General features: G+C 38.1%; 1 protein-coding gene across 4 annotated transcripts in view; it reads right to left on the minus strand.

Annotated features, from left to right (window-relative positions):
• Positions 1 to 204: 204 nt before the first annotated feature.
• GUCY1B1 (guanylate cyclase 1 soluble subunit beta 1) overlaps positions 205 to 24842 on the minus strand; it is a 46069-nt gene continuing 21431 nt past the window's right edge. For 2 of the 4 annotated variants that reach the window (XM_068403863.1, XM_068403866.1), the window contains 10 exons: positions 23862 to 24059; positions 13079 to 13309; positions 11534 to 11650; positions 10563 to 10696; positions 9554 to 9751; positions 7520 to 7757; positions 6528 to 6668; positions 5205 to 5359; positions 4761 to 4887; positions 205 to 1084 (listed from right to left, as the gene is read on the minus strand). In XM_068403863.1, coding sequence (XP_068259964.1) covers positions 1043 to 1084; positions 4761 to 4887; positions 5205 to 5359; positions 6528 to 6668; positions 7520 to 7757; positions 9554 to 9751; positions 10563 to 10696; positions 11534 to 11650; positions 13079 to 13309; positions 23862 to 24059 — 1581 coding nt within the window. In that variant the 3' untranslated portion in view covers positions 205 to 1042. Of the gene's footprint in view, positions 4369 to 4760; positions 4888 to 5204; positions 5360 to 6527; positions 6669 to 7519; positions 7758 to 9553; positions 9752 to 10562; positions 10697 to 11533; positions 11651 to 13078; positions 13310 to 23861; positions 24060 to 24842 lie in introns of all 4 variants that reach the window. The other 2 variants (XM_068403864.1, XM_068403865.1) reach the window with 2 other exon arrangements.

Here is a 24842-nt window from a genome sequence, read left to right on the forward strand (position 1 = left end):
AACGGAGAATATACTTGTTTTGCATCAAACAATAAAATAGCAGCTTTCACGGAAAAGAAAATCCCAACATTTCTGTAAGTCAGTGGAAAAAATAATTTATTGCAATTTCTTTTGCACATTAACATGAAACATTTATACATACATATTCTGTGCTGATAAGGTATACTAGATATAGACAATTTTTATACACAAAGTAATTGCACTATCCTATTTTATAATGCAAATATTCAGAAATTATCAGTCAGATAAGAATGGATATTTTTCACATAAAAATGCACTGTATGTTGAACTTATGGAAAGTTACACATCTGAAACCTTGTCCACTTTTACTAACTGTATCAGATGATAAAAGACACTACGTCCCCTTACAAGCTTTACATCTCTTAATTACGCCATGATGCCTAGAATATTATCAGGTCCTAACAAGGAATAAAATAAGATCATTTCTGAAAATTAGAGAGACCAAACCAAAAGGCAACCATGACAACTATGTCTCGGCAGCATGCCTTTCAATTCTGGAGGGGGTCCATCAGAAAAGAATCAAAGCACTACAGGTAGTCTAAAATTGTCCAGCAATCTATTATTATCAGGACAACTTAATTTAGTTAATATAAATCAATGAGAAATACATTGCAAGTGAACAGCATTTCAGTAGAAGGACATTGGCACATGCTCCAAATGGTAGTATCACAGAAACAACTGCCCCCTTTCAATATAGAAAATGTTTATATAGTGTCTACAAAGGGAAAATGCAGGATGATATCAAAAGAGGAACCTTATTCTAACCAGGAATTCACAGTGCATCAAGTGTTACTCACAAAATGAATGGGAAGCATGGCAATAGCAGAACTAAATCTGATAAACAACATTAATACAATAATTTTCATAATGCTGCTTCAGGTATTATTTTTAAAAATAGTTCTTTAGGCTCACTGTTCTGCTCAACAACTGAAATACCTATCTTTCCAGAAATGTCACTAATTCACGTAACCACTATGCTTCAGAGATGAAGATGAAGATGTGAAGCATCAGATTGAAGGTGTTAGTTGTGACGTGCATACTCCAAAATTTTATTCAGTATTATCTGGTGGTAGAAAAGGCCACGTGACTGATGTGCAAAAATGCATACCAAAAAAAAAGGAAAGCTTGAAATACATGCTCATAGCAGAAATATAACCATACCCAACATTAAGGGAAAAAAAAAGCAAGCGAGCCTGAAGAAAAATGGTGAGTATGATTTCAGGAGTAGGGCAAAAGACAATGGTACTGCACATGGCAACGGGAGATATGACGTGAAATAACATCCATAACTCAACCTTGCTGGCTGGCACCCTATTTGGAGACAGTATTGCACCCTATCCAGCGTCCTCTTCCTCTTCCCTCAGCTCAGAAAGCATCTTGCTTTGTTTCCTTGAGTGCATGGAAGTAGAATTTGAGAAGTAAGGGATTTTCTTTGAAGCAACAACATGGTGGGTCAATGCAGTGACAAAATACATTTTACAACTTGCAACCAGTATCAGTAAATAATAAAAATAATAAAACACAGCATAGGTAATGCATGTATTTCTTTCATATGCGTTGTATGTAGGAACGTAACAATTTCTACATTCCCTGATGAACCACCAGCTCTGACTGAGATACTTTTAACTTTTTCTCATCAGTAATGTGGACACAGGGCAGAAGAGAAAGATACTTGAAAGTGGGGAATGATGGAAATTGCAGTCGGACATCTGAGGCTCTCTGCAAGCTTTATTTTTTACAACAAATCTGTTAAGAGAGAAGCTGCAGCTGAGCCTCTGTTAAAATAATGATAGTAATAATTAATCTTATACCATGCAAACAAGTGGATGCAAAATGAGTAATTGGTCACAGCTGCTTTTGTTCTATGTATATTTCTGATGCAATTCTAATTTTTGTTGTAACTGTATCATGGAAGAGATATCTTAAGCGGAAAAAAGTAAAGGAGCAGCATTCCAAACCAACACTGATTCTTGTAAATAAGGTCTTTCTCAGAACTAACTACTCCTCACGGTGACCGGTATTAGAGATGCCAACTTATGAACCAAGTTCTGAGGTATGCTGAGCTGCTCCAACCATATAATTTTTTACAGGCCTAGCAGAGAGACAGCATATTTTAAGCCTTGGTTTCACATCTCTATGCCAGCTGTAAGTATTTTGTCCTCTTCCCTTACCATGTATTAATTACTGGGCTTCATGGTAAAATATTATGCTGATAGATTTGCAAATGCTGAGCTAATCACTCTCTAAGGGATATAATGAAAAGGAGAATATACCACTAATGTGAATCTATCCTAGATTTAAAGATATTGGAGGTAGAAAACTTTACAGTAAAAGAATAATCAGCAGAAATATCTTCAGGATGATTTAAGAAATATTTTCATGTTTACTTCTATAAGCCACTTCTTGCAATATTCTGGAGTGAACTTTCAGGAAATTTACCATATAGTTTCTGAACGTATGTTAACATGCTATATTTATTGTTATGAACAGTCCCCCTGAAATTAACAGCACTGCACATGATAATACATTAGTATGTGTATGTGTTTGAAAGGTCAGAGAGAATAAGATTCTGAAAGGAAAACCAAGGCTACACCCTTGCCTACAGCAAAGCGATTACTCTAAGGTAATCAAACATAAAAAGTTGGTTATCTGATTTCTGCTTTTGGATTACAACTATTATGTACAGCCTATAAAGTATCAGAAATGACATGTAGAGTACCTTCACAAGACAAAGCGAAACTGCAAACAGTTCAGAAAATCTTAAAGGAGTAAACTCAGTGCATCTTTTTGTGTATGGACAGATGAAATTGTGGAGGGAGTGAAAAAGAATTAAAAGATTAGAGGATTATATTCTTTCACTTCTTGAAATCACCTCTGACAAAATGATTATCAGTTCCAATCACCACATGAATCTATTTTTCTAGTCTCCTATTCTCCCAAACTTACTATAATTTAGAAAAGATACATGTGATGGAAGAAGTCCTTCCATCTATAAGAATTACATGTATATCTGAATTTCAGAATTATCAAAAACTAACAAAAATTAGAGAGACTTTTTGACTGTGCTTAAACTGTGAGTCTAAAGTGCTCCTGAAAATCAGGCTGACGGGTTTTTTCTCTCAGTTTATTCCTACTCCCGTGTCCCCTTCTACAAAGCTCAATTACTAGATAATAGTATCAGCAAGTACCTCTCAGGACTGCTGAGAGGATTAACAAAAGCCAACTGTTGTACAAGATCTCTAAAAGGAAATTGCAATATTCATATTACATGCGTGTGAGGCTGAAACAAGGAAAATACCCACCTGAATCAGTGCCCCTCTGAAATTTTACATTTAAAATTACAATGTGCCCTGCTACAAATGATAGGACATAATTTATAAAGCAGAAAAAAGTGAAAGGTGTTTAATTAAAATATATTTTAAATAAAACTATAGATTTGAAAGAATGGTAGCCATGTGAAATTATAGTTAATCTTGATATAGAATAAAAACAGAAAAGTATTATCAAAAGTGGCACCCAGAATATTATTGTAAGCAATATATACTAAAATACAGACTTCAGCAGAGTTAAAGTACAGGCTCTCCCCTGAAGTTTAATACTGGGAGTTAATACTGGGAGTTACCATTAAAAAGTCAGTATTCATGTACTCAGGTACTAGTGGTAATAAATGTGGATTAGATCTCCTAAAAAGTCCAAACAGTTTAACAGCCTAAATTACATTTTCAGAAGCACATGAGTATTCAGACATGTAATTAATTTCCTGTGACTTACAAGAGTTATTTTAGCCAAGGTAACTGATGACTTTCATTATTTTAGTCAGGTGTATTTTTAAGATTAAATACATTAGCTTAAAACTCTTTCTTTTTGTATTACTTCAGGACAAAATTAAAGCTATGTAAATTACTTTTACCCTTTTTTTTTCTCCCTGTTGGCAAAGGGTGGAATGTGTGTACCTGTTCAGCTATGGCAAATCAGCTGCCATACTGTAACCTGATTAAGTGTCTAAGTTTCTAGCACACTTACGATGCTAGATCTCATTGGCTTTTAATGATATTTTCTTAATACATGCCCAGACTTCTGAAATTGAGGCATAAGCTTAAAGCCCACCCAGTGCTTGAAGAGCTTTACCCTACATCATTTTGAGAGGAGAATTTAGGCTCATATGTCATTTAGAAGAAACAGCTTTCACCCTGTGTACTTCTAAAGCAAGACCTCTATCATGCAACAGTCTCTGAACAAGCAGATCCATCTGGGCTTAAGAGACCACGATACACATCAGGTGTGAACCTGCCTGCAAGTAGTTGCTGGACTGTTGCCCAAATATTTGATGGCACATTTATTCACTCACTGTAAGAAAGCAAATGGTGAATTTTGAAGTGCTCATAACCAGACATGTCAGCTAAACAGAAACAGACATTATATTGCAAAATCTAGTACAGTGGAGGAATCTGTAAGAAGAGGGAGATATAAATATTTAAACACTTGGCATTCCCTCAAGGACTTTTTAAAATACAAAAGTATTCTTTTAGGGACTACACAAACTGCAAGGACAAATAATCAAGGACTTTAATGTGCTGTCAAGATAGTAAATGCATTAATGAAATAGTGTTGTACAAAACTCTTCATTTTTTCTAGGGAACATTTAGTTTTGCAAATGCAAATGGATCTCAGTGGTTTAGATTAATTTTGTCATGTTTATGCCTTCTTAAAAAAAAAAAATACACTCTGGTTAGTCATACCTCTGTCTCTGTACTCTTTCTGGACAAAAACCAAACCTGCATTGGTTCTTTTTTACCCTTCATAGAAACCGGACCCCTGTACTCCAGGTGGAACTGAGGATCTGAATTTTCTGGTGTCGTAAGACACCTGAAATTGAAAGAGAAAACATGTAAATGTACATACTATGCATGCACACCATACACTATATAAAATATTAAACATGCTACAGATATGTGAGCAAATTAACAAAAGAGTCAAATCTAGCTCTAGATCATTATTGTATTTGCACACCAGTAATGGTATACCATAATGCAGTCTGCCATACAGTTTCATGAGAACTCATGTACTTAAATAATGTGTTGCAGGAGTCCTGTCACTTTCAACTCCAAAGACACTTTGATGTTATGCTGACAAAGTGATTTCTTTTAAGATGTCAACACCAATAAAAATACTGCAGCACTCACCTGTAAGTATATTCAGAGACATTGATCTTTCCCTTTTCTCCAGTAGTTTCGGTTCTGCTTGTTAGATTGACAGTATTTCCAAAGAGACAGTAACGTGGCATCCTCTGGCCTATGACACCTGTGACTACTTCACCAGTATGGATTCCTATTGTTATCTTTAGAGAGAAAAAATAAAGTTTGAATATTCAAAATCAACGTAACTAATCTGATGCTTCTGACTAAATACAGGTATTATGTCATTTCTATCTACTAGAGTTTATTTTTTCAAAGTGCCACTCCTGCTTCTTCAAAGCCTTGCATTTTGTGTTTTGTGTCACTTTTTTTTATTGTAGTGCAGTGTCATGGCTCTGCCTCACACATGAAAGAACAAACTCCACATTTTTCCAGCATGCACCATGCCATGCTGCTATTATGTACTGTGAAATTTAAAAAAGTGGAAAGAGAGGCATACTCTGCAGGTCTGTTTTTAATGAATGCTCAGAAGATGCAGAAATGGATGGTGTAGGTCCAGAAAAAAAAGCTGTTTCTCAGAGGAAACATCATGGTATTTTGAATTTAAAAGCTCAAAAGATAGGACAGAGGATTGTAGAAGCTCACTGTTATAGCACATTACAGTTATTGTGAAGCCCCAAATCAAACCTTCTCTTCTTTGTCACTTCTTTGCCCAGTGACAAAGTGAAGTACACAGATCTAAGCTAGGTGTTAGATCAATAACATTCATGTAAATAGAAGTACTCATTACACTCATTACTTATTTTGCTCTCACAGCCTTCTGGTGAGGAGAGGTCAATGCAGCCTCCCCAGTTCTGTATTAATACAACAACATCTTCATAAAATCCCACAATGAGTGAACTTCCACTAATATACATTGTTGCCAGTAATCATTGCCATAACTGCCTATAGAACTGTACTTTTCTTTTTAATGCAATATTTTCTCATGCTGACGTGAGGATCTGAAGCACGATCAAAAATATCAGTTAGGGAATATTATCGTTCTGTTCACTGAGATGAAGAAGACTCAATGATTTGTACTTGATGCTCAATAGGAATTTGTTGATTAGACTGAAATTACTGGAAAACAGACATAAATAATGTGGACCTAATTTAGTCCTTTAAAAGATTAAGCACAAGAATTAGATTTTAAGGTCTGGGAACTGCACATGTCACATCTGCACATGACTCTTCATATTATTGTAGATATCAGTCTCAAAATCTAACAATAACAAAGCTCGCATGGACTGGGACTTGAGCATTATCATATTTCAAAGCATTATCATCACATCAAAGAATGGGCTCTTCACGCAAGCCCACACTTTTACTAACCTGTACAGGCTCACCATCTACTTGAACTTGGCCTGCTATTTCCATCATATCCAGTGCCAGGTGGCAGATAGATCGTGCATGATGAATGCAAGGCTCTGGTAGACCACTCACTGTCATATACTTGTCCCCAACTGTTTCCACCTATCGAGATAAATATTTGTCAATTACTTTATTATCATGGGCTTTAGAGTACTAGAATGGATGTAGTGCTTCCTTCAAGACTGTTTGTCCTTTCAAATAGTTTCACTTCACTTTCATTCAAATCACCCTAATTCCCGTCATCTCTGCTTGTTATTGAAGAGAATTTATTGTTTGCCCACAGTGTAACAAATTAAAATTACACTGATTGTGTGAACTTGAGCCTCTCTTTCAGGGTCTTCTGAATTTCTGTAGAAACTGAGTACTATGTTTGTTTTGACTCACACCCTTGATTTACTTGGTACAGGACTTAAAATTGATTTCTACTAAAAGCTAGGAATGAATCTTACACATATAAACACACAAACATACACATGTACATATATATGTCACTCTCTCTCTACCTATCTACCTGCTACCAGCCACATCTGCAACTACACCTCACCCCTAATGAAGGAAAGAAATTCACATTGAATAACTGAATAACAAGTTATAATCTACATCCAGGAGATGCAGACATATGACTGAAAAACTTAAAGCGCAGGGTCAGCAGACCTACAAACTGCTTGTATAAGTGTTCACATGTGCTAAACATGGAAGTAGATTTATATATCCACCCAGTCGATGACTGTGCAGAAATCCTGCTGAGAACTAAGCCCTTTATGTTCTGTCACACACTTAGAGACAAGCAACATACTCTTCTTTAGCTATGTAATATCAGGTAACAGAGTTCAAAGACTGAGAACAGAACTATTTTTTTAAAGAAGCCTAAAATCCAAAGGATGGAAAAGAGTGACACGATAGTAAATTATTGAAAAGTCACAGATTAACTACTTTTAAAATCTTCTTCTTACCTTATAAACAAATGGATTCCTTCGTGAATCAGTCAGAATATCAAATCTCGTGTAAAGATCATTTAAAAGATTAACAATCTTCATGGCTCCCTCTCCAGAGGCATGTTTACTACAGAAGGCATTGAATCCAACAATGCCACTGAAAAGAATGGTCACATTGTCATACCGCTTAGCTGGAACAGGACGCTTATGTCTTAGCTCATTTGCCACTGATGGTGGTAGAACAGAGTACAGCAATCTAAACGTGCAAGAAAAGAACGGCACAAGCAAAACAGAAAGAATGTAGTGAAAGGTCTTTACATCAGCACTCTTCCAATATTAACTTAGTACCTCGCATAGGGTTTATAACACACTCAATCATCAAAGAGCAATATAAGAGATGTTTACCGAAAAAAATGTTATCTGGGAAACAGGAACTGATCTACATCAGCATACCTAAAGCCATGGTATTTCAAACACACATTAATACATCTAAATTACCAACAAAATGAGGCATATATCACTAATTCTTCTGACATCATCTGTTAATAGTGTCTTGGATCATTTTTGCTTATTAATTAAGCATTTCTGCCATATCTTCAGCTCATATAATCTGATCTTGCTCACAGAACCATAAAAACTGCAAAAAAGGCCATAAATTGATCAATTTTCTACCTTTGATCAATTAATGCATTGCTACATGCTTCCTCTTCTGTTGAGAATGCTGCTTTTAGGGTTTATTGCATTTTTTTTAATTAATAGCCTATATGACATAATAACACTTGTTCATATTACACACACAGAGCTTCACCCTACTCTCACGTGTACTCCTTCAGCTTTCTAACTGCCATCCTAAGGTGTATCTCCCTCCTTACACAGCTAAGTGGGCAAGCTGAAGATCTCTGTTTCACAAATCTTGAGCATCATTTTGTACACAGCCTCCTGCACAAACCCTCATTAGTTTCATTTTTGGCAAGTTCACTACTGCATGAGTTATAATTAGTGAATACTTTTGGCACATGGTACAGTAACTGACACTGTCTGTTCCAGCGGCTGCCTGAAAGGCTAGAATTCCTGAAGATAAAATGACTTTATAAAGCAAGTCAACAGGAACAAATAGAAAAAATATTTTTCAGGCTTCTTTTCTCTCTGATTCTACCGTCCATCCCTTTCAAGTATTTTACAATAATTTCCATTACTCCACTACAGAAAAAAAAAAATCTGTCAATGGAATTCATAGCACAACAAATGTTAATTCTACTACTAAACAAGCATAATCCACAAGAAATTCCTCTATTAGAGAGATGGGAACTATGTTTTATAAACGAGAGTCAACCACCAACCCCACACTGCTTGTCACACAAACTTTTCTTTAATTTAGCTGCCAGTAGTCCTTGAGCTGAGCTGCCATAGACTAAAGCTATGAATTTGATTTTATAGTTACCTGTAGAAATGGATTTGGGGCCCAATGCATATACTTTACTATTGTTATGTACTTATATCTAGATAGTAGTATTTTCTAGATAGCCCCATATCCATTTAGCCTATTGCTAAACTTCACCTTTACATAGACTAATTTTGAGGCTTATAAGATACATTTTTCTGTTCTATTAACCTGTGAGCATGGCAGTCCAGAAAGACAAAGTGGTTTACAGCTAGTTTAGAGAACTCTGTCAAATAGCAGCATTTGGGCATTCATCAAATTCGTCTTGGCTACAAGGACTGCATGTACGAAAGTCTGCAAAACTACTGTTTTAGGTAATTCACAAAGCAAAAAGGATTGTCAGTTCACTTCTCATAACTTTTCTTATCAGGGAAGGAGCCATCAAAACACCTGAGCATTTAACAGCCTAGACTGCAGATGACATTTGACAATCTAAATAAAGAAATACCCTATGAGGCATTAAAGTAAAACGTTCTTTCTTGACTCCACAATTATTGGCCCTGAATATCTCTTAAATTCCTTCCAAGATTCTGTTCTTTTTTTAAAGAAGGTAGCTCTAAATAATATACTGCTGTGACTGTTTCAGCTCAAAATCAGGATTTGGCTCTTACGTGTCTGTCTTTTTCTTTTCATCTTCCAGTGCACGCAGTGTGTGCTGCAGTCTGTCAGTGAGGATCTCAAGCTCTTGAGTCAGTTTATATTCCTCTCTGAACTGCTCTCCCAAAAGAACCAGATCACGGGTAGCATCATGCAATGGAATATCACTCAGATATAAACCTCTTCTGGTTAAATCATCCAAGTTCATCACACTGAAATGTGGAGAAATATATAATAATATGGGTAAAATTAAACTTGCAAAAGAGCATTTAAAATGGAAATAAACAGCAGAGGCTGCTGAATAACAGAAGAAAGATTATGCTTCTGAACTTGTGATGAGCTATACAACATATCCCTTCTACAAAATACCTTATTTGTGTTCATTCATGTTAACACATGGCTCTTGATTTTTGCATTTAAATACCGAGTTCTCACTGATGAGTTCCACGAACATATCAAATATACATACTTCAGGACACAAATATAAGCAAGATTATGTTAAGGTAGCCTCTTCCCTTTCTGTCTTCATCCATTCTCTCCCTTTTACACAGGAGATTAACTTATCATAACTGTGTAATCTGATGTGTTAGCTCAACATGCTCTTAGCTAAAGAAGCCCCCCATTCAATCTCCCATTCCAACCACTTCTTCATAATCATCACTGCTCTATTACATTAAAACTACTGCAAAAATGTATGAATCCACATAGGAAACCAAATCATTGTGGCATTTCTTAGCATTCTCAGAGTAAGAAACAAAGGACAAAACTTGCCAAAAATCATGGAATCATGAGGAACTCCCATTTGCACAAACTGTGCCAGAGCATCCCAATGTTTATATTGAATTATTTACTAATCAGTTAAGTTGATGTTTAAATGCTCCTCTTTTAGTATAAACACATGAAAATCAATGAAATCGATGCTTGAACCAATTAATCTCTGTAGTACTACTCTCACAAGTGTTCTTAAAATTAGTAATTGCAAAATGAGAATCAATATTATAGAATTCTTAAGATTTAAAGTACCTTGGCGAACAAAGAAAGAGAATGCTGTCTGCTTCAGGCAAGTAGATCATTTGGCCTTTCAGGCGTAAGCAGCTGATTTCTGTGCCAGTCAGTTCATCTTCACACTCCAGTTTTTCCACATCCAACAGCCCCTCCTGGTGATGAAAAGTCACAATTATATAAGGGCAATGGTACATGTGTTACACACCAGGCCACGTACCTAAAGGCCTTCACTATGAAGGCAGTCAGAATGTTTGGAATAAAATTACAGCCTACATTAAAACCCAATTAATTTCTTATTTTAAGACCATACACAACCCGTATTTTAATACTGTGATTTGCTACCTCAAAGATATAAAGCATGGTATCTTTCTTTACATTCATATTCATAACTTCTTGTTTTCTTCTGCATCATTTCTTAACAATAGTTTGAGAAAAGTATTCCCTGTTCTATACAGTTCCATCTGTGCCTGGGAGCATCTCTTAAGAAATTTTGTTGTTTCTCTCAGGTACAATTTTCTATACATAAACAGGCTCCTTGACATAGTAGGTGCTACTCTACATGCTGCATTCGTTCATATAACCCGCCTTCTCTCCTGCCCTCTCTAGAGAACAGGACATAGAACTGTGTATGAACGTATAGGTCTAAGCCAGAACACTTTTCATATTTGTCTCCCTTATTGTTATGAAGCGAAAGTAAATGTAATTGCCTTTCTACATTTACTTTGGTACAATGCTGTATAATGGGTTGGCCCCTTGCAAAGAAAGCATCAGACATGAAGTATAGGTACTTCACCATTCCTATAAAGCATTCTACTTAACAGCTACACATGAATTCACACCTGTGACTTCTTCTTGGCTCAAGACTCAAAAGGGACTGAGTGTATTACTGTGCAAAGAATTTTCTCTGAAGACTTCTGAGCTTTCAGCACTTCTTATCTCTCCAAAGGATACTTACTTAAAGAAAAGCCAGATGAATATTCTCTAGTTACCTTGGTCCTCAGTACAAAGACTGTATTGATATGTGAGAGGATCCCATGGAAACTAATATCAATATGAGGCCGGACCAAGGAGAAAACTGACAACAGACTGCAATTTCCTGGCTGCAGCTAGAATTTAAGAAAAAAGAAAAAAAAAAAAGATTGTTATGTTTTATAATAAAAATATATATGGAGTAGTTATAGTCAATTTGCTTAGATGACAATACTGAATGGAAGAGAATATATACTTTATGCATTTCTCCATTAAAACACAAGGTTTTTAAATTAAGGATTTTACATCAGAAGTATATTGACTTCAAAGTGCAATTCCAGTCTGCAAGATGACTTTGAAAAATTGTGTAGACTATCACATTCATTATCTGTCAAACTGTTCCCACTCTACAGTAAAAAAAGCTTTCCAGTGTTTTCCTCCTAAATGACCTCCTTCAAACTCCCTTTTCAATAAGCTATGTTCTCTAAAGCATCATCTCTGATAATAAGGATTCTGATAGCCATCCTCAGTAGGCCGAATACTTAGCTATAGCTGGTAATGCCCTTGGGAAAAATCTGGCAGAGCTACTTACAAAGCTCTTCTTTCTAATCTTTCTGCAAAATTCAGAGAGAAATCACCAAAAACAAATTGCAGGAAAAAACAACATAAAATTGCATTTTAAAAGTATGTCAATGATTCAGAAACAACATGGTATGTGCAACATTAGCCTACATAATTGTAAAGATCATCTGATGTTTTCATCACCTTACCTTTTGCTTCTCTCATATTACTGCTTTTACCTGTTGCTTATTTTTAGAAACACTGTCAGCTCTTTCAGGCAAGAACTGAGGTATCCTATTAATATACAGAATACATAACATGAAATGGACCTCTGAGTACTCTTTTACTGTAAATAACCAGAGGAAATTGCAGCAGCTGCATTCAGTTCGGAACACATATATACATATCACAAACATAGTTTGGCTGACCTTAGTTAATACTGATGCTTTTGATGCACAAGCCAAGAAAGTGTATCGTAACTTGTTACTCTGCTCTTCAGTTATTGTGCATCTGACAGCTTAAGTATTTGAAGGCATTACTGTCAAGTAATACATATAGACTATGAACCTGCTGCTACACTATACAGCAGTATGGGCAAGACCATTTCCTGAACCCCAGGCCAAGTTGCACTGACTGTCTCACATTCACTTTAAAGAGTTATCTGCCACTTTCACAGCAAATGTATCTTGGAGTGAGCTACGAGAAAGAATCAGGTATCAAGCTAACACCTGAACTGTGGGGGTGATCAGGTTTTCTCTGCTCAAGCTTATTCTCTTACTGCACATGGACACGCTCATAAGGAACAGAGCTGCTGTAGAATTAGGGCTGTTTTCACAGTCCTTTTTCAAACAAGAGGAACACAATGTAGTAAATATTATACAGTCACACAGGAATGATGTTTAGACAGAGAATCCTAAATCTATTGTATTCATCTTTAATAGAAACCTGTGAAGCATCTAGCATTAGGAATCTCTATGATTATTTATGCATGAGAATCATCTAACCTGTGGAAGGACTCTGTATATAGCATTGCCACACTGCGTTACCACCAAATCTCTGTCAAATATTATGTGGAAAGGAAAGGCCTTGCAGAAAGTATAGGGACTGATGCGAGACTCTTGGGTACCATTTTCTTCAAATCTGTCAAGGTCTTCATAGTAGTCCTCTTCTTTAGACTCTTTCTCTTCAATTAAAAACTGAATGTGGTCACATTCCTCATTTCTCTGTTGAATAACCTAGAAAAATTAAGGAAAAAATGAAAAACTGAAAACTCTACTACTCATTAATAACTGGAATGCTATAATGAAGACTTGAAAAATCTTGAAAAATACTATATTCTAATACGTATTTCTGATTTTAGAGAGTCTTTATAATTCCACATGAATAATTATGCCTTTGCTTAGCCACAGTTGCTCTTTGCATTAACAACATATTGAAGATCACTCAAACACAATTTATAAAGCCTGAGTGAAATGCATATCCTGAAATCAGGGGTCAAGGCTCAGGTTATGCTTGCTTTTACTGGTACATGCCAGAAAACAGGACTCTCCCCTCCCCTTGAATGAACATGTAGCAAGTCTTGAATTACACAAACCACCTGAATCCTTATTTTGATGAAAGCTGTTTGCAAGGTCTATAACACAACAGCAAACAGTGCTGAACAGAGGATGGGCATGTCACAGTCAGACAGAAGAAAGGTGGATGGAGCAGATGTTTGATTATACGGTCCTTATACATTCAAGCAGTGAAGACTGCAAGATCAGGACCAACAAATAAAACTAAGAGCAATGACATTCTTCTCCAAGCTGCATTCCATATTAAATGAAATCACAGCAAAACCAGAATCATCTACAGCAGCTGAATCTCAAATAAGTGTCTTGATATAGCATTTCACACTTCAGTAATTTGCAAAGTTAGTAAAAAAATATTAAATGAATAGGGATTATTTTATTTGCAGTGAGAGTCATGTATCGCAGTATAATTAAACTAAATAACTAGCATAATTTACCTTGAGAGGCAAAATTCACCTCTTCTCAAGCCTAATTAGATTTAATGACTGGAACAGAACAGTTCTATTTACACAGTATTGTTTAGTGGCAACTTTCTGGAATACGTTGCACCGTATTCTATTTTCATGTAGAGTCTGATCCTAAAGCCACTGAGGCAAAAAAAGAGTTCTTAAAATCTCTAATGCCTCCTGATTCTGCTCTTTACACATAGTCTAACCACAGAGATTAAGTTACAATATGAAAACAGAACAGACATGCACAAATATTGCACTTGACACCTAAGATGTTTAGTTTATTTACGATTTCTCCTCCACAACTGGCAGCCATGCTAGCTGATTGGTTGGGGAGTGCCGATTCCTTTATTTGTTCCTATACAAAGAAAGGAATGTAAAACGACAAAACAATATTTTATTGCTAAATGATACTTAATTTAAGAACATAGTGTTCCTTTATGTCCTATTTGACTATTCATTTAAAGGAAAGAGAGGCTTTTCTGGAGGACAGTTCAGAGCAGGAGTCTGATTTAGGTGCTCTATACCATGTGCTGCATCAGTCTTCTCTTTCTATTGCATGTTTAAGTAACTTGGAGAAAGATCAGCCTTCTAAATTTACCAGCTAATGTAGGTACCAAAAGCTGTATGTATGAACAAGCTCAAATGTTAATGACGATAAAACCTAATTTCCTCAAGAAACTGCGTTGGCAATCCATATGGCAGTGTGTGGCAAAGAGAAGTGGGAAATTATGAGTTAATAAGAGGAAATTCCTCAAAAAGAATATGTGATGGTCATTTGAGGAAAACAAGCTATGTGGGTTTGTCTAGGAAAACGGAACACAGTAAATGGAGACCTAGCTTTCATCTGAATTCAGGTTTTAAATGTTCTCCATGTCTTCTAAACGATTATCCCTGAAATTGTGAGAGACTGCGGCCATACTGAGGATTGATAGAACGCAGTTACAGTCTTAGTTCTTACTTTCTATCACTCATACACACTCCCACAGGTTTTATTTTATTATTACTGTTACTGTGTATAGGGATAGCTGAGATTATACATAGCAACCTTTTTCAAATTGTGTAGAATTATCACTAGAATTGATCTATGCTTCCAGATAATTTCCAGTCTTGGATCTTACTTCTAAAAGTTGCTCTTGCCACAACTGGAAAAAAAAATGCAAACTTTGGATGAAAAACTTGTAAATTTGTCAAAGCAGTCTTAAAATTCATTTTTAAAAATCTAATAATTTTTAAGGAAATGTTCATATTAACAGCGCATCACCTTCTACAGATATTAATGTTACCAGCTAATGACCATCTTAGTCACTGCACGCTGGTATTCGGTTACCAACCTGCACCTGTACTTGCAGGTTTTTTCCTGCTACCATGCAGCACTTAACAGATTTTTCATAACTTCCCATTTTTTTTCCATTTATTAGAAATGAATGATGCATCAATAAACAAAACGTGCTGGTTAAAAAAAAAAAACACCTATAAAAATAGAACCGTTACTTGCTTCAAGATGTCTAGCTAAGTTTGAGACATGACGCTCCACAGATCCTACAAGCTTACACAGTGATGAAGTCAGTCATCACACACGATGTGCTGTTTTCCTAACCTTTATAGATTAGAACTGTGCCAGTAACAGTGCAAAGCAGCAAATTTCCCAGGCATCTTCAAGTTCATTTGCAACACTATTTTTGACCAGACTACAGGGTATCTAGAAATGCTTGCTGTACTAGTGCATCACATTAGTGCAGCAAATTAACTTCAGGCCAAACACACAGAAATGTGTCAGATCTACAAGACAGCCACAGCGCCAGCTGCACACTCCTGGTAAACCTGATGTGCTGTGGGCATGGCTGGTTTACTGAATTTGATTCTGGTCACCCATGCACAGCCCCTTACTAACAGAAGCTACAGTTATACCCCTCTCCAGGCTAAGAAAGCTACTGATTCATCCTTAGATAACTTCCTATTGGATATGTGATTTCATGATGTGTTTTCTGCCCACATCATTTATGCACTATCTAGTCTTCCTATCTCACGATTTCATCCACCCTGTTAGCAAATTTTAAATGATCACTTCTGGCCATTAACATAACATGTTAAATTCTGTCCCTTCACCCTTGTACCTACAGATCCAATCTAATTGGCCAGATACTTATCTGGCATAAAGGCCTGCCCTAGATACTCTGCAGTAAGCTTAACTAGAATAGAACTTACCTATTGTTTCATTCTGCAAGCAAAGTTTGCAAGCCACAGAATTTCAGTATCATTTAAATATTGTTGAAGAAGCCTCTGTTAAATGCATGACAAATGAAAGTTCAGTGACAGAAGCAACAAAGTCAGAAATCAAGTCTAATTCCTCCTCCCCCTGTGGCCTTAGCTGGTGAAGCGACATCAGTTCACCACGTCTAAGAGCTCAATCACCATAGTAACTGCAGCTAAAATCTGAAGGGAAAAATCACTCTCCTGGTTTCAAAGAGAATATATAACATCTAACTGCTAACCTGTCTGTGCTTTCCAGAAGATGTATCTTCAGAGTTTGTCCTTGCTTAGCTAAGTGAAAAGCCACACCAATATTTCAGGGAAGGACAATTCAGAGAAAGTTATTTTAAAATTACTGTGGTTTAATATATTTGGAGCTTCACAAAAGATATTAAATGAAGCAGTATCACTGTGATACAGCATGTGTAACGAACACATGCTATCTGTTAAACTTTCACTGATGTATCTACAAGACAAGACTCAATTCTATACATATGAGCATGTCCCCAAGATACCCTCATATCTCAGCATCAGGGACAGAATGTCCTTGGACAGGGATCTTTTTCCATCAGACTGTGAAGATTAACACACAGTCAGGTTTTTGCCATTTAAAGGTGAATACAGGATGGAATTCTTGTTCTCTTCTGATCAAAACTGACTGTGCAATGCTACTTGACAAATTTCACTGCAGCTGTTTCAGGGTGATCCTGAGGCAAAGCAGTTCACTGGGGAAATAGTACCACTCTTAGCTTTGCACACCCGAAGTTAAAACTGCAGGGATGCCTCCACCTGGCACCTGGTTTCAAGGCAGAGACTCTCACCGCACCAAACCTCTGAGCCTGAAGCTAGTGAAGTTCCCTGCTGCCCTTACATCAGAATTAGAGGCTGATTATGCTCCACGATTGACCTCTTTTCATACAGAGCTAGCATTTTAAGGTATGGATCAGTACTGCTTGTCCTCTAACAAGTACCTAAGTAGTTTTCAGGTCAGCTCTCCAGCTGGTCACATTCTGGCTTTGTTTTTTTATATTGCCATTAGTAATGAGACAGTTAGAAATTACCATCTTGTCAAGGATTTTCCCATGCCTTTTCTCGTTTGATATTGTAAACCATCTTCCCTGCCTAAAAGAACGATTTTGATAGTCTGCTCTCAGATAATAACAGAACTGCAGAAGTCTGTTTTTTCAACAGATTTTTGGGCTTTGTAGGATTGTACAACATTCTTCGTTGACTCGTACCATTTGCAGCCTTGAGGGAACCTCTGTCCTGACTTTACCTTCACAGGTCACTCTCATTTATACACAAACAACCTTTGTCAAGTGAAGCAAGAGAAGGCATAGGCAGAAAACTAACAGAGATCTCATGCCAAAGCTGGTCACCAGCACCACGAAGATTTTTAGTTCTCATCCTGAGACTAGCAGCACTTAAATATTCTTCCAAAGAAGAATATTTTTTGTTCCCAAAGTCAGCAACAATTCTTGGGACAATACCTGCTGCAAAAATTATATAGTCTTAGCTCTTTTTAGCTAAAAATGGATTACCATATCAGGGAAGATAAGGCAAATTGGATTTTAACTAATTAACCAATTAATGTCAATCTAGGCTTTCCTGAACTATTCAACTGGAATTGTGAATCCAAGTTCAAAACAAACAGCCTTCCTTTCAGTGCTAACAGAGTTTAACAGAGAAAAACTGAGACCTTTTTTATTTTCTTGCCTTCAGCACACACATACCCTAGGTGTTAAAAGAAAAGGCACGTTTCCTGAAGGACACCATCCTGGAAAAAAGAAAGCCCTACTATATTTCAGAACATATGTGTGTGTGTGTATATATATATATGTATGCATATATAAAATAGGTCTGTGTGAAACTGCAGAAACATGATAAAATTAAACACTTTTTGTCTATTTAGCTATTTCTCCACCCAAAGAAACAATTTGGGACAAAACAAGAACAATGTGTTTTTCTTAATATTTATTTTTCTTTATAATATTAGGATCATGAGATTCCTTAGATTTTCTCTGCAGGTCAAGGGAGGTGATCCTTCCCCTCTACTCAGAACTGGAGAGGCCATACCTCGAGTGCTGTGTCCAGTTGTGGGCTCCTCAGTACAAGAGAGAGATGGAGCTACTGGAGAGAGTCCAGTGAAGGGTCACTAAGATGATTAAGGCACTGAAGCATCTCTCATAAGAGGAAAGGCTGAGATAGCTGGCACTCTTCAGCCTGGAGAAGAGAAGGCTCAGAAGGATCTTATCCATGTGTACAAATACTAAAGGGAAGGTGCACAGAGGATGGAACCAGGCTCTCTTCAGTGGTGTCCGGTGCCAGGACAAGAGGCAATGGGCACAAACTGAAACATAAGAGGTTCTGTCTGAACATCAGGAAACACTTTTGTACTGTGAGGGGGACTGAATGCTGGCACCAGTTGTCCAAAGAGTTTGCAGTCTTCATCCCTAGAGATAGTTGAAAGCTGTCTGAACACGGTCCAAAGCAACTGGCTCTAGGCGGCTCAGCTCGAGCAGCAGAGGTTGGACAAAATGACCTCCAGAGGTCCCTTCCAACCTCTGCCATTCTGTGATTCTGTGTAACCCATGAAACTAAATCTAACCACTTAATGAAATAAAACCAGTATTATTGCAAACAATTAAGATCTGCTACCACCTTGACAGAAACTGGTAATATGTAAGACAAAGTCAAGCAAAATTTCATGAAAATACAGACTAAGAAGTATGCACTCTCTCAAGCAGATTTATGTAAGCATTTGTTCCAAAAAGCTGGAGAAGAAAAGTGGATAATAAAGTATTAAACATCAGATTGCAGGTATCAACTTTACATTAATATAAAGAGAACTGCAGAACTTACCAAACCAGTCCTGTATTGGATTGTTCTGTATCTGTAAATGCTTTGGATAAACAGATTTGGAACGACAACTCGGGAATCTCAGCTCTGTTCTTGCAAGTCGGAAGGCAATTCCCATAATAACATCAGAAACTTAGGGCTAGGCACCGAGGCTCTTATCAGTTCCAAAAAAAATTCTTCCTCAAGCAAAATTCAAACTAAAGTCCAAACCAAAAAATTTACAGAAGAGGCATTGATTGGTGCACAAAAACTGAGGGGATGAAAAGCAACTCCAATGTTTTTCTGTGCTGTGCTATTTCAAACAATGCATTACTAACAGTCTGAAACACGAAAGCATTAATTTACTAAATTATGAGGCAAGGGATTGAGATGAAAGAAGTCGGTCAATTTTTTTCTCCTGTTCTCATTTTTTTGAACAGTGTAAAAGTAGCCAGGCACCACAATGGCAGACTTGCTCTGCTTTAAAACCTTCACTCCATATCATTAATGATTAAGAGTTGATCTGTGGACTAATGGAGGGAGACTTTCATTGTCTGTGTGGATAAGCTGCAAATTTTGGCACTCTCACCTTACAGAAACAAGTAGCTGATTATTCTCTGCTTATCTGCCACCGAAGTTTGTGAGAACCTATGGAGTAAAGCACTATTTAATGTCATCGAAGGTGTCAAATGCTAGGCTTTATTAACCAGCAGAGACAAGAAAAAGTTCAAGGTTGAGGGCACATTACTTTCTAATAGGGACAAGGGCAAAACCAGGGTAACAGACAAAATAAAATACAAACTATATGCACTTTCTTCAGTTTAGAGGTAATACTAATTTTTAGGCACCTATGTGCTTTTGACTCAGATGGTCTGGAAGAATAGTATGGATTTAAATTAAACTTTGTGCTCACTTATAATAGGTTTGACCAATACTATTAAATTTCTATTTAATTACAGTACAACAATAAAATTTCCAGAAAAGCCTAACAAAGTCAAATGAAAATGAGAAGTAAATTTAGAATCAATATTTAAACCTCTTTGGAACATATATTATTTGTAAGAAATCCCAGATGGATATCAGTACTGTCCAATACAATCTTCTCAACAAAGTAACATTCAGACTGAGGACACAGTTTGTCAAAAGTCTATTCTGGTAGCTGCTTTGCACAACTCAGACTTTTCCTCTGCCCCACTGATCACTTTTGTCTCTGCATGACCCCTCGACTACGCTGGCAGAACTCTCTCTGACAGACAGAACACCAAACCACATAAAGGAACAGATGTGGGTAAAAATAACCCAGAAAAAAAACCCTGTTATTTTGAACACAGTTCATTTCCTCAGTCTAGTTTATTTTATAACTTCACAACAGCTGGAGACACACAGCTGAAGAAGCTGTCATAGGACAAGCTTGAGCAGTAAGAGAAGAGGGGCTGCATAATCTGCCTGCGCTACCAGAAGAAATGCTTGTCAAGCAACAGCTTCAGCACTCTTGCAGCCAACTTTCCAACATGGTCCTCCCTGTGTGTCTCAACACTTTGAATAAACAGAGACCTAAGAAGAGGATTGTTTTGATTCTGATGCATCCTTCCGTATCTGATCACTAACACCTGCTGTAAAAGTTTGAACTACGGTTTTCTACAACATAGAATCTAAACAAGGACATCAAGCATATCACCATCACTACAGAGAACTAGCCGTTCATCATAAACCTGAGCTAGCTTATATTAAGAAACATAAAAGGCAAATACTCCGATATAGCAGTACAAATACCTGTGTCATTGGGTTCCTCGTAAATCTCTTATCTGAGCAAGATAGTGCTTTTGTGATACACTCATGAAACTGGAATGGATTTTCTGAGCAAGTATACAATGAAACTGTGCTAGAACTGCTACCGGCAGTCCTGGTTAACTGGAGAAGTTCCAGCTGACTGGAAATTAGCAAACGTAACGCCCATCTACAAGAAGGGTCGGAAGGACGATCCAGGGAACTATAGGCCTGTCAGCCTGACATCGGTGCCAGGCAAGGTGATGGAACAGATCATCCTGAGTGCCATTACACGGCACATGCAGGACAATCGGGGCATCGGGGCCAGCCAACATGGATTCATGAAAGGCAGGTCCTGCTCGACCAACCTGGTCTCCTTCTATGACAAAGTGACCCGCTTAGTAGATGAGGGCAGGGCGGTGGATGTAGTCTATCTAGACTTCAGTAAGGCATTCGACACTGTCTCCCACAGCATCCTCCTGGACAAACTGGCTGCCCGGGGCTTGGATGGGTGGACTCTTCGATGGGTTAAAAACTGGCTGGATGGCCGAGCCCAGAGAGTGGTGGTGAATGGGGCAAAGTCCAACTGGCGGCCGGTCACTAGCGGTGTTCCCCAGGGCTCAGTTCTGGGGCCGGTGCTGTTCAATATCTTTACAGATGATCTAGACGTAGGGATTGAGTGCACCCTCAATAAATTTGCAGATGACACCAAGCTGGGTGGGAGTGTCGATCTGCTGGAGGGTAGGAAGGCCCTACAGAGGGATTTGGACAGGTTAGATAGATGGGCCAAGACCAACGGCATGAGGTTCAACAAGAACAAGTGCCGGGTCTTACACTTCGGCCACAACAACCCCATGCAGCTCTACAGGCTGGGGGAAGAGTGGTTCGAAAGCGGCCCAGTGGAAAGAGACCTGGGGGTGCTGATCGACAGCCGGCTAAACATGAGCCAGCAGTGTGCCCAGGTGGCCAAGAAGGCCAATGGCATCCTGGCCTCTATTAGGAATAGTGTAGCCAGCCGGTCTAGGGAAATAATCGTCCCTCTGTACTCGGCACTGGTGAGGCCACATCTTGAATACTGTGTCCAGTTCTGGGCCCCACACTTCAAGAAAGATGTTGAGGTGTTGGAGCGAGTCCAGAGGAGGGCGACCAAGCTGGTGAAGGGTCTGGAGGGTCTGACCTACGAGGAACGGCTGAGGGAGCTGGGGTTGTTTAGCCTGGAGAAGAGGAGGCTCCAAGGTGACCTTATTGCAGTCTACAACTACCTGAAGGGAGGTTGTAGTGAAGTGGGAGTTGGCCTCTTCTCCCGGGCAACTAGCAATAGGACAAGAGGGCACAGCCTCAAGCTTCGCCAGGGGAGGTTCAGGTTGGACATCAGGAAGAATTTCTTTACAGAAAGGGTTATTAGACATTGGAATGGGCTGCCCAGGGAGGTGGTGGAGTCACCATCTCTGGATGTGTTTAAGAAAAGACTGGACATGGCACTTAGTGCCATGGTCTAGTTGACAGGGTGGTGCAAGGGCAACGGTTGGACTCGATGATCCCTGAGGTCTCCTCCAACCTGGTTGATTCTGTGATTCTGTGAAATGTAATATGACTATGGAATATTTAAAAAAAAAAAAAAAGAATGCTTGCTGTACCTGCTTAGATTCTTTTCTACTTGATGAAAAGTATTTTATATCAGTTGCAATACTTCAATACCAAAAATCTTTTATTTGCTGTTTTCCCCCAGATACATCTGTACCTTGGATCAAGCTGATTTTATAGCATTACATATGCAAGGCCTGATCAATTAAATCTTTCTGTTGCTCTGTATGGACACAAAGCAGAAGCCTCTTTCCCATTTCACAAGTGCCTTAGCACACATGATGTTTGTTTTGGTTTCACTGGGATTTGGTTTCAGTTTGTGGCCAGCCATGGTGATCAAGGCCCTCAGCAGCTAAATCTGGGGCAGCTGTGCCTGGCTGGCCCACAGGTGTATTCTATATCATTGACATCAGTGCACTATAAAAGGGAGGGCTCGGGGAGAAGAGGTGGGGCTCTTCCTGTTTTGCTTGCTTCTTTCTTTCTCTCCCTCATTTCCAATGATTGTGATTCCTGGAGCAACTTGCTGGTGCTCTGTAGATAAGTATAGTTTTGTCTCTTTTGTGTTGTCATTTATATTGATTTCTTTACTTTATTAAATCTGTTTAACTTCACCCTACAAGTCTCCCTCCTTTTCCCAATTCCCCTCCTCATTTGGGGAAGGGACATGGGGCAATAGAAAAACTGTTTATTGTTTAGCCCTGGGTGCAGGCTAAATGTAGACAATGTTATGTAAACTCTGTGACTGAGGAACATTTGTCCACTTCTGGGACTGGAAGTGTATAACCAGCCACACTCCCACAGAGTGGTAGTATGAGACCCACAAACACATCTTGGTTCTGGGATGGACTTGGCATGCAGGCTGGGAGGAAAAGACTCTGTTCACCAGCCAGGCCTCATCAACACACATCAGCCTCACAGTTTGCACATAGATGAAGAATCTAGGACACAGAGACAAAATGTCTGTGTTCTCACAGGACACAGTAGACAGTAATAAATATATGCCAAATATAAAGTGGAAAAAAGCACCCCAAATAACCCAGTACCTAATTTCTGTACATGTCATCTCCTTCTTTGAATAAGAGGATATTGTTCTGAACTGTTCCCAATATCTGTTTGCAAATTAGCGCTGGCCTTCCCAGCACATGGCTGACCTGTCCTTAAAGCAATACAAATGATGATGGCTCCTCCTGAGTCAGTACTGATGCCACTGCTTCACAGAGGACAGCAACAATGAAAATGATTGATTGCTATCACTTCACGTTTGATTTTCTTTATTTTGTCCTAATGACATAAACTTCCAATATGTACACCCCTTCAGACATTACCTTCATATCTATTTCTGTACCATGGATCTGTTGAGCTACTGTTTTGATGATTCCAATGACAATATCCTGGAGACCTTCTCTTTCTGAATAGTAATGCAGAATGAGTCCTTTCCCCTTCTCCGCATCAGTGCATCTAAAGGAAGGGGCTCGCATACCCGGGTAAATAGTAGCAAGGTGGTCATGCAAAGCATCCAGGTTCTGGAAGAAGAAATTAAAAACATGATTATAAGACATTCACTTATTAGTTCTGGAGAAAGTAAGTACATATTCTGTCTAATCTGAACATCTCCTTTCTTGTACTGCTCATACTCCCTGTGCATTGGCCTTATTATTTGTAGAACTGTCATCATAGCAGGCTTTTCAAGTAGCTTGTGATGTCCTTTCCATCTACTGTGGCAATATTTGGACAATGAACATCATCAAAATTAGCACTATTAAAAATTACTTCAGATAGTAAGAATTCATGCTTGACTATGCTGTATTTTGAAACACTCTGATGATTAAAGACCTTGTGGGTGTTTCTCAGTCCTGTACCTCATCCATTTTCATCCCTGCCAAATTCCAGTCCCTATAATCTCCTCTTCAGATGTGAATTTAGGTGTCAGATACAAATAAGCATGTCTGAATAAACATGAATCTTTTTCCTTATTCTCAGTAAAACAGGCTAGTTCTGACATCGTAACAGTCAACCCAAGTTTACAGGGCCTGACAAAGTCTCAAATTTTAAAGTACCAACTTTAAAACTACCAATCTCAAATACATACTTTCTTTGAGAATAATTGAAACAATCCACAGAATACATAGAATATCTCACAGCTGCATTGGCACCTGAAATGCAAAGATATGCTATTCATCTCCTTGTGGTATATAGCATCTGGAAACTTTTCTAAAAGAGGAATTAGACCCCCGAAATTTATTGCGCTACAATTATGAACAACTAAATAGCCATGTAAACGACTCCCTAAATGGGAGAACTAACCA

This window comes from Nyctibius grandis, chromosome 6 (assembly GCF_013368605.1).
Source record: "Nyctibius grandis isolate bNycGra1 chromosome 6, bNycGra1.pri, whole genome shotgun sequence".
Taxonomy (NCBI): domain Eukaryota; kingdom Metazoa; phylum Chordata; class Aves; order Nyctibiiformes; family Nyctibiidae; genus Nyctibius; species Nyctibius grandis.